The sequence below is a fragment of the Vicugna pacos genome, chromosome 1 (assembly GCF_048564905.1).
Source record: "Vicugna pacos chromosome 1, VicPac4, whole genome shotgun sequence".
NCBI classification, from domain to species: Eukaryota; Metazoa; Chordata; class Mammalia; order Artiodactyla; family Camelidae; genus Vicugna; species Vicugna pacos.
The window spans coordinates 61461575-61475397 of record NC_132987.1 but is presented as its reverse complement, the minus strand read 5'-3'; the positions used below and the strand labels follow the sequence as shown (position 1 = coordinate 61475397).

The following is a 13823-nucleotide window of genomic DNA, read 5'->3' as shown; positions in this document are numbered from 1 at the left end:
TGGAAGATTCATAGTTCTTTAGCAAACTAACTTAATACTATAGAGTTTTTATAAATTACTTGTAAATTGTGAGTTGTTACGTATGTACTGTACTTCCTGAATTCTTGGGAGTGGCTCACTCCCGAGCCTTTAAAAATCCATAACTATTCCTATTACAGTACACATTTACTTGCTGTATTTAACTCTGGCTGCTGACTTCTTTATCTGCTGTACAGATGTCTTCCATATACATTCCAGTGAAGTGAACGGAATGGCAACGCATCTTTATATCCTTACAGCAGCACAACAGTCATTTTCTTTTTGGCTGTCAAGTGAATATAACAAAATTATTTTCTTTTTGTTATTCAGGGAATTTCTATAAATTGTGTTCAGGGAAAAAACCAAATCACTTTGTGTTGGCATATAAATGTCAGTATGGAAAATACCTAGAAAAAGCTTATTGGATTAAGAGTTCTGTATTTGATCTAAAAATGAATTGAAGGTTTAAAAATAAAATTTACCAGTAGGTTAAGAAGCCCATGATCAGAATGGAGTTAGTTTAAAACATACAGGGAAAAGGTCTCATTTTATCTTGTAGCTTTGCCCCAAGCAATTGTACACTGTCTGTTGGATAAATAGAAGTATTTAGAACAGTATTTTGTGAACTTGATGGCAACATAAACTTATTTTTATTAGAGAAATCTCAACTCAGGATCAGCTCAAGCCTCATTTTGAGTAGTTTTTATCTTTGAGTTGAGATGTCAAGAAAAGCAAGAAATGTTGCTGATAAGATTTCTTTCTTGATGAACACATCCTAATTAGACATTCTTCACAAAGAAGAGAATAATAATTAGATCTCCAGTTTCATGAATTTCAGTATATGAATGACTGATTTATCTGTTTTAAATTCATATGCATGTTGGTTAAAAATTTCAGGAATTCATGACCAAAATAATTGAGAGTGTTCAGTTTTCAGTGAGTATATTTGATTTTTTCAATGAATATTAATATATTATTTTAAAAGTAGCTTGTAATATCATCTATTTTTCCTGTTTAAGTATGTTTTGAAATTTCTGCACTTCATGCTAGCTTTAGCCATTTACTTTTATTTTAACCAGATTAACATATAATTGATATAAATATGGGACCATTCTTAGAGGACTGTATTTACTACTTATTTTTGGTCTAATTTAATAGGGAGCAAGTAAGAACTCTGAGAATAGAGGCACTTCAGCTAGGTACTTCTAATCTAGGGTGTCCCACTTTAATCCTATGGATCAAACAATACTACTGATTCATGATGTACCACGATGTAAGAGTGCTGATTAAAGGTGAAGTGTCAGTATTAATTCTGAATTTCACCTATTTGTTTTAAACTTGAATGTTAGATTTTAAATAGGTTATAATTTTGTAACAGATATACTTAAAAGATAGTATTACTAGGCCATTTTTGAGGCCTTTGTGTTTAAGCACTTTAAAATGAACATTATTCAAAGAATATGATCTGATATGGGAGATAAGAGTGAACTTCAGGTTTTAAGTTAAACAATTTTTTTTCCCTGAAATTTTAAACATAAATGTCTGGTCAGCTGCTCTTTCCTTAAGGTGTTTGCTGGTGAAATTACACCCAGCAGATTAGTCAGAAGGTCAGTGGTTGACTTTTTCTCTGGAGCTGGGAAGCTTGGAAGGACAGGTCCTCTGTGTTCTTGCAACTTCTAGTTCCACCCAGGCTGCCTGGGCTTCTGCCACTGTGTAGGAGCATTCACATGTGTCTTTCACTGTCGTTTTATGTGTAAGTTGATGAGTATATACCTTCCAGTCATCGGTACAAAAACAGATTTTTCTAATTTATTTGAGTAAAAATTTGAAAGAAAAAGCTTTATTTAAAAAAAAACAACGAGCGTTTCTACTACCACTCTCAAATTTTAGTGTAGAAAAGATTAAAAATACATCAGAATTCTGGAAATGGTGTATCAGCAGAATAAAATGAGATTCTGATTTGATCATAATTAGATTTTAAATTCATTTAGAGAGTCTCATATTTAAAGCAGAACAACTTTATACTTATACAGGTGACGTGGTGAAATGGCTCAGTAATTGCTCTGGCTACTTTTCCTTTGTGAGTCTTTGGAGAGTGGATGTTTTTGCTCAGGCAGCAGGCCTTTTTCTGCTCTCTGCTTATCACTGTAAATTTTTCTCTCATTTTTTGATGCCTAGCAATAGAAAGAAAGCCTCAGAATTCTGGGTAATTTTAAAATACAGGTGTTTTCAATCTTTTCATTGTAAAGAGCCCTATCATTTTAAAGATTCAGATACAATTTTGGAAACTATGGACCTATTTCTAGGAACCCTCGCTTTAGAACTTCTGGCCTACAACCCTAAGGACCTGAGGCTCCCTATCTTTTTGCAAGATGATGTAAGAGCACACATTTCCTGAGGGGAAGATGTATCCCTCTTTATCGGTTCCCACAGCTCTTAGGAGGACTGGGTGGGTGAGTGCAATATCACGCCCTGCTCTCGATTGTTGGAAACCAATTTGGTGATTCCCGCAGTCTCTGGCTCTGGGACTCCTCTTGATTGTGGCAGTTTCTCAGCCAGTAGAAAATCACCACTTTAGTGAACCACCACTGGCTACTAGAGTATGTGGCCAGTGAAGACTTATTAATGATCTAATTGGTTATAAAAAGGAAGCTGCAATTAACCCAGAAGGGGCAGGATCATACACTGATCACCTGGGGGTGGGGTCTCATATGCTGCTGTCTTTGAGAGGAGTACATTTCAAGAGTAAAATCAGCAAATTTGGATCATAACTGCGGTTGTAGTGATTATTCTGAATACCAAAAATCAAAAACTGTCTTAAACTGTCAGTGGAAATAAAGCAGTCCAATTTTAAAGACTCAGAACTGTCCAGGCACATAGAAAGGTTAACTTCCTGAAGAGAAATAGAATGTGATTAAGTAATTTAAAGAATATAACTTAGTACTACAAATATTGAGTGGTTAGTTGTTTACTGTTTATAATAAAGTGTTAAATGTACTTATATGAACTTTCCAGGGCAACACATTCTGGGTTATTGTTTATGTATTCTAGTGTAGACAAGTTATATTTGCCTTGGGAAACATTCTAAATGATTAAAATTGTATTTAAAGAATCACATTGAAGTTCAGTTTGTGTTAACTGTATTAAATATCTTAGTATTGTAATTGTAATGTTTGCTTTTTGACAACACATTTTGAGGCCTAAGAAAGGTATTATATTGATAGTCCATTAATTAATGTTTGGTTAGAAACTGGATGTTAACAAAAAGTTTTGTGTGAGCATTTGAAGGTGAGACTTCCTTTTGTGTTAACTCTTTTAAAATGTATTCAGTAAGTGAAACCAATGATTAGTATAGCACCAACACTTTCCTTCAAGGACGCATTTAATTCAGTGAATAAAAAATCTTATAATTTGTTTTGCATGGTACAATGGTTCTACTAGAATGTACTTGTGTAATAGGTATTAGATGATTTACAAACAAAAACCGGAAAACTACAAAAAGAAAAAAAAAATCCCACAGCTTGTTATACAAAATATGCATTGCTAATAGTAGAAGCCATATATTGCCATTGTACTGTTGTAATACTTAAGAATGCTCATCTGGTGCTATCTGTAAACTATTTGGCATTAGCGTCTGCTAGATCCTTCCTATTTCTTCTTGAATGTATAATGTGTGCCTTTTAAGTTACTTTTGGTGTTGAATAGTAAAAATCAGTGTGGTATTTTTGTATTATAATCTGCACTTTACACTTTCTTGGAAAGTAAATTCCAGACTCTCCAGTTCATAGTATTTTTTAAATGTTTATAATGTTTACAATAAATATTTTCAATATTTTAATTCAACATCTAAGAATAAGAAAAACTTTAAATATTTTGTATGGTTTGTGAATTGATATTTAATGTTGGTCTCTTCTCAGTTTATTTTATATCTTTTAGAATGGCTAAAAATGGGAATAGATTGTAGTTTGTCTTTTAATGTGGGAGTAAGCTTTCATCAAATCATGGGTGTAATTGGATTGTCTTTACCAGTTGTTCCAGCATATCAACCTTTATTTTTATTGTTTTAGTAACAATAATATGAGTTAGATTTTACTCTTAGCCAACCTATTAAGATTCTCTTACTGATTTTTGTTTTTTTCTTTTTTAAGTAGAGTGGTTGATTCAGGTCATGAGAAAATTTCCAGGGCTAAATGAAAACTATATAGATATTTTAATAACTTGCTTTTTACACTGAGTAAATATTAAAAGCATTAAAAATTTTTATTGAAAATCTTGGGTTATGCTTTTAGACCTTTTTACTAGATCTTTACCTCTTTCCCCCAATTTTTTTCTAATTCTCTTAGTGTTTGGTATGACATCTATTGCCTCAAAAAATCTCGCTTTTTACAAGCTGACAAAACTTACTGCACTATTTAACAGCAACTGTAGCAATGAGTTTGTAATAAGATGGATGCAAGGTATCTCATGGGGAAAAATTATAAAACCATATTGAAACAATAGTCGTCTAAAACAGTATTTGACAATCTAAATCTTGAAAACAGAACTATGCCAAGCTTCTGTATAAGACTGATATGTTTAACAGGAAGCATTCATGATGAATGATTCATCTTGAAAATAAGATTTTATTTTATACAAATCTTTTGCCTGAGGAGTTACTGATGTGTGTATATATTTATTTATAGTTTTTCATGGCAAGAAAAAGGTATTCAATCTGCTATATCAGTGTCTATAATTTACTTCTGTACAAGCAATTTTTATGTGTATACATATGTATTACTCTAATTTAACAGATGTCTTTGGTATTTATTGCCCCTTTGTTATAGTGTCCTTGCTCATATAACCTACAGTAAACAAAAAAAAAAAACCTTCTTGACTAAATGTGAAACTGATTTTAAAGTCATTTTCTGGGCTTTATTATTTTATAAGCTTAGTAAACAGTGGATTAGATGCATTAGTTTTACTTAAGTATTAAAGTTTGAACAAAGATTTACTTTTCACATGCTATTTAATTTAAAATGCCTTTAATTAAAAGACAATATTAAAATAGGAGGCTTTTCCCCCACCTGGATATCAGTTTTGTCTTGCTAATAACTTGCATCCATCAGAAACATTAGTATTTGTCTTTGGTCTTTTCTTTTGGCCTTGATCAAGGGAAATATTTGTTTAAAGAATGCCTTGTTTATTATACCTCATTTAGAATGACTTTTATTTCTCATGTGTTAATAAATGTATTTCTTTACATTGCTTTAAAATACTGGCATCTTTGCTCTTTTCTAACTCTGAGCTTTCTTCTGTGGCTGCCTCTGAGGTGCTTTGTTCAGGTATAGTTTTTTTCTCTTTCACTGTATAACTTTCCAGCACCTAATTAGTTGGTCTTTTTTCTTTCAAAAATGCTCATTTTAATATAATGAATTATAAAATAGTCACTAATCATAAAAATAAATGTTGCTTATTAGTACTTTCTTTGGGTAGATTTTAAAAGTGTCTTTATTTTACTTTCATGCAGGTGATGAAACTTACCAGGACATTTTTCGTGATTTCTCCCAAATGGCATCCAATAATCCAGAGAAACTAAATCGTTTCCAGCAAGATTCACAGAAATTTTGAATTTTCTCAAGAAGGGGGAAAATATTAAATCTGGTGACTCCCTAATGTATACATCTGAAAACTCACAAATTTTTACTGCTTTAATTCTTACTTAATTTTAGTAGATATTGAGTGACTTGGAAAAAAGGTACTCATTCATTGATATTTTTATAAATCAAAACATAAATCTCTAGTAGTTGGAAGAGGAACCTACTTTAAGACCTCTTTTATTTTAAAAATAAAAGCCTGTTTAAAGGGCTGCTTTTTATAGCTAAAAATTGAATCTAGACTTCAGCCATCTCTATGTTATAAGATGCTAAGAGTTTAGACAAAAATCTCTTTTTTTGCCAATGGGTGGTAGCATTGATTTTTTTTTTTTTTATTCTGTGCATCGTACCCAGAACCATTCAGTCAAGCACGTCTGCAGCAAGTGGGAGTCTGATGTCCTGCCTGAGTCAAGAGTATGTCTTTGCTTTAGCTTCCCTGATGCTGGTGATTCAGAAATAGTTTTTTTTTTTTGTTTTTTGGTAGCCTACCTATCATGTACACAATATGCGATTTAGCTTTTAGAACTAGAGAATATGTTTCCCCTGTTTGCCCATAAATGCAGTTATATTCCTCAGCTGTTGTCCAGGACTTTAACATCCATATAATGGCTATACAGATAGATATAACTTAGTCTTTTAGGTTTATTCCATTTTTTGAAGCAAAAAGAAGCCCTTAACAAAAAAAAAATTTTTTTAATTACCCAAAGAATCTCAGTTATAGAAGTTGTAGTTCTTCATTATTGCGTTGATTTCCTAAAACCTTGACAAATTTATTGATGTAATAAAACTGTTTCAAAGGTTACTTGAATGTTGCAAAATTATGCTTTCATCAGATTGTAACTATCAAAGGAAAAGTTGATTTATAAAATACAGAACATTTTTATAGTTGCAATTTGTCCTTTTCAAGATACATTTTTTGCTATTGCTCCTAGTAAAAGGAAAAAATCTCTGTAAAAGGAGAAAAAATACTCAAGTTTTTTTAGTCTATACTAAAATATATAGCAATAAATTGCTTTTTAATTTTTCTAACATCTATTATGTGTACTTGTACACATTGTACATTCTTTTAAGTTGTAGCATCTATATAGCTTTCGTGTTTGGTTACATGAATAACAGACCCTTGAATTCCAAAATATTATGGATATTATGCTACAAATTAGTTTGATTCTTTGATGTATCACGTTAGGAGTATAATACAATTGAGTAATTTGCCTTATGATTTCTTTCTAGTATTATCAACAATTAATTTTCAGTTTCTTTTCCAAGTTACATGTAAATAATATTATTGATACTCAGTTTCTAAGTAAGGTTTTTAAACTTGAGTTATCAAATAAGTAGAGAAATTCACTGAGTAGAGGATAAATTTTCTAACATTTTCCCACCAGTAAGGAGAGTTTTCGAAGTTGACTGAACATCAAATCAGAATCTGTCTAAACAGGAACTATACTGAAATAAATTAATGTCACAGAAAAGGTTCTATATTTGGCCAGATTGCGTGCATATAATACTTATTTAGTAATAATCACTGTGCATGAGATAAGGATAAAAATATATTTATGAATTATTTCTAAAGAAACACTGACTTCCAAAGCCTAGTATTTTAATTAAAATAACAAGAATATTGAATCTTTCCTGTTCCACCTCAGATCACCTGGCTTTGCAGAAGTCTGATTTGTAGCATTTTTATTAATGTACTTTGAAACTAGTAGTCTGAAAAGCTCAAGATTAAGGAAATATGTTGAAAAAAGAAAAGAAAGAAAGTAAGAAAGGAAAGAGAGCCTCACTTTTCCTTTGCAGTGCCTATTCCTTTTTTCGTCCTAGGACTTCATCTGAGGAAGCCTAGGCCAGTTTTCCTTTTGGATCCAGTCTTTGGTCGTCAGATCATTTCTGGGATCTCTGGTTGTGAAAGCAATTCTTTATGACATTCTTAACTCCTGTGGCTTCAGTGTTGAGTTGATAATGTGGCAGTAATTAGTGTCTACTTAAATTTAATGTACTAGACGTTAGAGATATATTTCAAGTGCACTAAAGATGATTATGGTTCTGAATATCTTCAGAGAAGGTGAAATCTTTTAACAGTACAGGGAGCCTGTATATACAAAAGTACACTTACGTAGCTTGATTTCTTGAATAGGCTAAGACTCAATTTGGATTAAATTTGGTAAAAATGATGCAGTACTGAGAGCAAGACTTTAACGGTTACATGCAGTTACAGAGTAGCTCTTAACAAGGTGAATTTAGATGTGTCAACTAATAGCTTTTCTATAGTATGTAACAGATCTGTTTCCTTATGTTGTGAATTATTCACTACAAGATGATAAATTATAGTATAAACAATGTTAATCATACTCTTGGAATTTATAAGTCAATTTAATTGTCCTTTGTCTTCTTTTCCTAACTGATCTGCTGATATTAGTTTCTGATTCCTTATCATTATTCCATTAGCTCATTATCATTAGCTCATTAACTTGAAAGTTAGATTAATCTCAAAATAAGAATAGCAGTACTAAGTATGAGGAGTTCATAAAATGCGGTTTCATGTTAGAACCAGACTAAAGGTAACTGAATAGTTCTGTGCAGTTTTTCATTGTAACAGTTACATGTTTAAGATTTCTAAAGTTTTAAAACTTTAGTACAATCCTTAGAAATTCAGAAGTTTCCAGGGATTCACTACATTACAGTGTTTGTCTAATTTATACTGATCTTCACTATAGATGTTAATGTACTTTGATGTTTACTTTCTAAAACATATAGATTAATTTGGAATATGTACTTTGGTTCTTAAAGAGTGCATTTGGAAAAAATTTATACTTTCACAATCTGGACAACTTAACTTTGTGATATGTTAAGTAGTATTTTAAAAATACAGTTTTATACAAGTAAAGTGTGGTTACAATAAACCAAATTATATTTAGGACTAAATTTACTATCCATTTTGAATAATAAGACATTCCCATATTGCTCTTATATTGTCAAATTAAGTTTTCGGTTTGGTAGCACTTTTAACCATGGATATGAGCTGGAAAAATGATATATTTTCATAGAATTGTCTGTCCAGGATAACTTTAGACCTGCATGATACAGTGGAAAGAGCACTGACTAGTACTTACTGCTCTTTTTGGATTCAGAGCTCCTCACAAATAAAATGAATGGGATGAAACAAGGTGAAACTATAACAACATCCCTTCGTATACTGTGCTGCTGCTCACAGTGTACTTTGATATTACCTTGAAGGATTCTCACAGCAGGACTTCTGAGACGTTAATCTAGGAGCACCAACATTGTCTCTTTGATCCTGGGCTGCTGCTCTTGTTTTACAGAGCAGGTCACTGGTTTGCGGATTGGTAGCACAGCTAACACCAGTTATGTCATGACACCGTGAGTGACTGCTAGTCAGAGGCATTTTACTCCTATCATGAAATGATTTGAAATCATTGTAAAGCAACAGAATCTGATAATGACTGCCAGCTTTCCTTGTGTTTTGATAACAAAGACTCCAAATATTCTGGAGAACTTGGGTATAAAATTACTTTGAAGGAATAGACTAGGATTTGAAGACATTAAATTGTAGGAAATTTTATGTTTTTACAGTAACAAACATTAATAAAAAGAAAACATTATAAAGGTAATTTTAATTCACCATATGCTTATCAGTTTCTTGATGCTTCTAAAGGAAGACAACTAAAAGAGGCATGGATTCAGTTTGGCTAAATCTTGACATCTATAAACATGATTTGTGAACATCCTTTTCTGTTTACATATATTTATCTACTAAAATGAGATAACGGGAGGGAAGCAAGGTTTGATTAAATAAACTTTTCTCTCCATTGGTCTTTTCACTATCTTATGTACTAGATTTTCTTATTTTTCCTCAACACACCTCCCCACCTTTTGGATGTTAATTTTAAACAGGGAAAGCTCGCTACATTATGAAGAATGTTGGCACCAATTATTTTACACAAAGGCTAACGGTTAACTTTTGGAAATGACGAGCTACTTTTCTTTATGTGTTTACTTGTGCTTTGTGATATTTCTGGATCATTCCAGTCGTAAAGACTTATTACATGTAATATTTCTTGCTACCTGTGAAAAAGTATATTTTAAAGAATGTATAACCAACCATCCATTTACTTTTTAATAGTATGTAGAGAATTTATTTGTATCTAATTCATGAATGTAGTTTCACTGTAGGATGTCATTGTAAATGGAGCAAAGTACGTTATCTTTATAGTTATTCTAAATGTACATTATGTAAGAATTGTAAATATTATACCTGATTAAATACTTTGTATGCTGAGAAATTATGTTAAGTCAATAAAAATCTCACTGCTGGCATAGTTCTTTTATGCTTAGATTTCTACTTTATTGTGAACTGAAATTGCAGACATACCTGTTAACAGTTGTCATGTTTAAGGTCCAATATTCCTTTCCACTCCTGCCAAATTGGTCCGGATTGATCCTATTTGCTGATTGCTTCAATCATGAAATCCATTTTGATCTTTTAAATATTTTCTTCTGTCTGATCACAGAGCTGTATGTCTCCTAATTCATTAGCTAAAAACCACAAAAGGCTTTTTAAATTTTTTTTTGGCCCTACTCTAATTTTTTTCCCATTATGATTGAGACATCTGTTGAAGTTTCTAATCTAGGCAACACATTCACACTGAATCCTTTTAGTAAACAGACAGAAAAATGTTTTTCTGTGAATTGAGACTGAAGGAATAGAGAGTTGAATGAACAGACCTGGAAGTGAATTGCCTGTTTTTGCCTTTCCTTTAAAAATTAATTGAAAGCAGACACCTCAGACTTTTCTGTATAATTTGCTTTATTCCACTTCATTTCATTTTCAGAATAGTTCTTTGACGAAGAGAACCCAAACCAATAGTAAATGTTTTAAAGGAAAACAAACAGCCTACTTTTCCTTATAAAACAGTGCTTTTTCATTTTAGAAAAGTGTTTAAATAGTAATAAGTAAAGAATTCCATCATAATTCCATCGTCTGCTTGTGCTGTTCAGTATGGTATCTACCAGCCATGTGGCTATTGAAATTTAATTAAAATTAGACAAAATTAAGAGTTCGGTTCACCTGTTGAACTACCACATTTTTAAGAGCTCACTAGCCATGCACCTAGTGACTACTGTTTTGAATAGGGCAGATTATAGAACATCCTCATCATCCTAGGAAGGGGTGTTGGATAGTACAGAGGGGGAAGCTTTTGCTTCCTTGGTATCTACCCTTCTAGACCTTTGGGTGTGTGTATTTATATTTGTATACAATGGGATCACACTGTTTTGTTTTTTCACTTAATAAATGAGCAAGTTTCTAAGTCCTTATGAATGCTGCATCACTTTTGGGAGTATTTTAAAAAATATTTTTATTATTGAAAATTTCAATACTCCCACCTATTTTTTTCTCTTCCCCAGTTTTTTAAAAACCAAATGCCAGATATTTCAATAAATCATTGTGTATCTCTAAAAGAAGGACTCTTAAAATTAAGTCATTATCACTCAAACTATGAAACTATATAGTCAGTATTCAGATTTTCCCAGTGTCCTAAATGTGTTCTTTAAAAGGAGATTCTTCAAACCAAAATTCATGTAAGTTCCATTCATTGCAGTTGGCTAATTTCTCTTGAGTTTCTAGATCTATAGATTCTTCCACCATTTATCACTTAAATTTTCCACTTGTTTGTTGAATACATCACTTTTAATGACAGCATCTTTATTTTAGTTTAACCACTTGATTGATGATCATGTGATTTCCATATCTTGCCATCACAAACCTAGCTCTGCAGAAACCCTGTGGCTAATTATTTGAGTACATTCCTATTTCCTTAAGATGAATTCCTAGAAGTGAAAATGCTGGTTCACAATGGGTGGGTGTATTTTTGAGATTTAGTGAGTCAGGCACTTTATTAGGTACTGGGGATATTATGGTTAAAAAAAAAAAAAGACACTACCTGTTCTCTTGGAGTCTTGCCTTCTTGCAACAGAGAAAGATGGGACTGGGCTGTTCATAGGCGACCCTCACCAGAACCTTGAGGATAGCGCCTCGTCTGTACACTGGATGGGTTGGTGTTTAGAGACCACTCCTTGAGGCAGTGACATCTAAGCCAACGTCTGAAGCAGAAGAGGTTAGCTGGGCGAAGATCTAGGGCAGTGCTTTTCAAACTTTGGCTTGTAGAAGAATCATTCACCTTTAAGGCCCAGGCTTGTTGAAGATAATAGGGCCTGAGCCCGTGGAAGCTTTGGGTGCTTCCAATGCCACCCAAAATTTGACAACCACTATTTCAGGGAGAAACATTCATCTGGATAAGAGAGAGAACTAAAAATTCTCTTAGGAAGATTTTTTATTGTTGCCAGTGTGCCCTCCAGAAAAGCTGTACCAATATACACATCCTCATCTGCTGTAGAGGAATGTCATTTTCTGTATCCTTGACAATACTGAGTAGTGGCCAATACAAAAAAATTTTGATGAACTATCAGATTTCTGCATTATATTATGGATGTAGAAATTGTACAACAGGAAAAACCAATTACCTCTTATATCTGGCCAGAAGTCAGAGAACTTGATCAAAGTCAGTCAGAACTGAAGGGTTACTGTACTTACCAAGTTCTTTTGTCTAGTTAGCCATGTTGTTATACACTCAGATACATCTATTTTAAGGTGAGAAAATAGCACATTCCATCTGACACCCTACATACATTTTCTTTTCTTTCTTTTTTTTTTTAACATACCTTTTTTAAATTTGTCTATTTTCCCTAGAAGGTATGTTCTATGAGGGCAGGGCTTTTTTTCATGGCTGTATCCCCAGGTGCTACTGTGTTTGGCATGTAGTAGTCATATGATATCTGATAGCTATCGAATAAATGACTAGCTACCTTCAACTCACTATTTTAGCTTCCTGTCAGCAGTATATTTCAGCAAGCTACAGCATTAATTTTTCTTTTTGGTCAAAGAATTGAGAATGAGGAAGCTACAACTTGGAGAAAAGACTAGTCTCTTGAGTATTTTCCTGTATGTTTACTGACTTTCTATGGAAAATTTAAATTGTTATTCTTTTGTTATCCATAAATTCTAGCAGCGATCTTACAAAGGTCTGAGAAGGAAAATATTTGTAGAATAAATTCCGTAATAAGTGGCAGGGGGGAGAAACCACCTTATTGGTGGTGTAGGTAGGGGGACTAAAAAACAATTCCAGAATTATTTCTGCCTTATTAATGAACAGTAATTAGAATGTAATAATACAGTGTTTGCACCCTGCTGTGGGGATTCTATGGTACATGTAGTAAAGTCTGAATGAAGATTAGGGGTTTAGTGTTTGTAAATACTCTAGAAAAGCTATGGTTGCTAAATTATATTTTGTACTTCTTGGATATTTACTTTGTTCTAGAGTTTGGTGTTTCTAGCATAGTTTACTAAGTATCAGACCCTGTTTTAACTGCTTTATATCTGTTGCCTCTCATCTTATTAGGCATAGGTACTAATATAAAATTTTACATGTGGGTGTAATTGTAGCTCAGAGGGATTAAGTAACTTGCTTGAAGTCTAACAACTCCTAGTTCACTGTAAATGTAGCTCTCCTGTGCCTTTGGGAGAAGCTGAGCTCAGAGTTTTCCTACTCTGTGATCTTGCCCCACCCCCAGTCCTCATAAATCCAGCTCTCTTGCTCATAACAAGCTCTTAGGAGAGCTGCTTGCTCTCAACCACAGTCATCTGCTGAAGGTTGTGGTAAACTACAACCTAGGGCTTAAGTTACTGCTCTCAGTGCTAACCTTGGCTAAAAGCTTGGTCTTTGGAAGGGGTAAGATTTGAGTTGGGATCCTGACTCCGTTATTACCAGCCAACTGGATGTGAGCAACTTACTTCTCTAAATCTCCATTTCCTCAATTGTACAGTGCAAGTAATACTTCTATCCCTCAGAGTTGTGAGGATTAAATGAACTAAAGTAAGATCCTGTTACTCAAGTGAGTTAATTCTGCTATTGGTTTTTTTCCCTCTCAAAGTGAGTAGTATGTATGGAACTTGTTGCCAAGCCTGCTTCAGAGGTCCAGTATTTTTCAGAGAAGTGTTACTCCAGTTGAAATGAACAAGAGTTAAAAATGAGATGAATTGTGGTTTTGGGAAACACACTTTGACAAATAATGGCATGGTACAGTAAGCGGGTGAGA

General features: G+C 33.0%; 1 protein-coding gene across 4 annotated transcripts in view; it reads left to right on the top strand.

Moving 5' to 3' along the window:
* Positions 1-9991, top strand: part of ACAP2 (ArfGAP with coiled-coil, ankyrin repeat and PH domains 2) — a 137298-nt gene extending 127307 nt beyond the window's left edge. For all 4 annotated transcript variants that reach the window (XM_072963396.1, XM_072963399.1, XM_072963392.1 and 1 more), the window contains one exon: positions 5525-9991. In XM_072963396.1, coding sequence (XP_072819497.1) covers positions 5525-5625 — 101 coding nt within the window. In that variant the 3' untranslated portion in view covers positions 5626-9991. The remainder of the gene's footprint in view (positions 1-5524) is intronic.
* The last annotated feature ends 3832 nt before the right edge of the window (positions 9992-13823 follow it).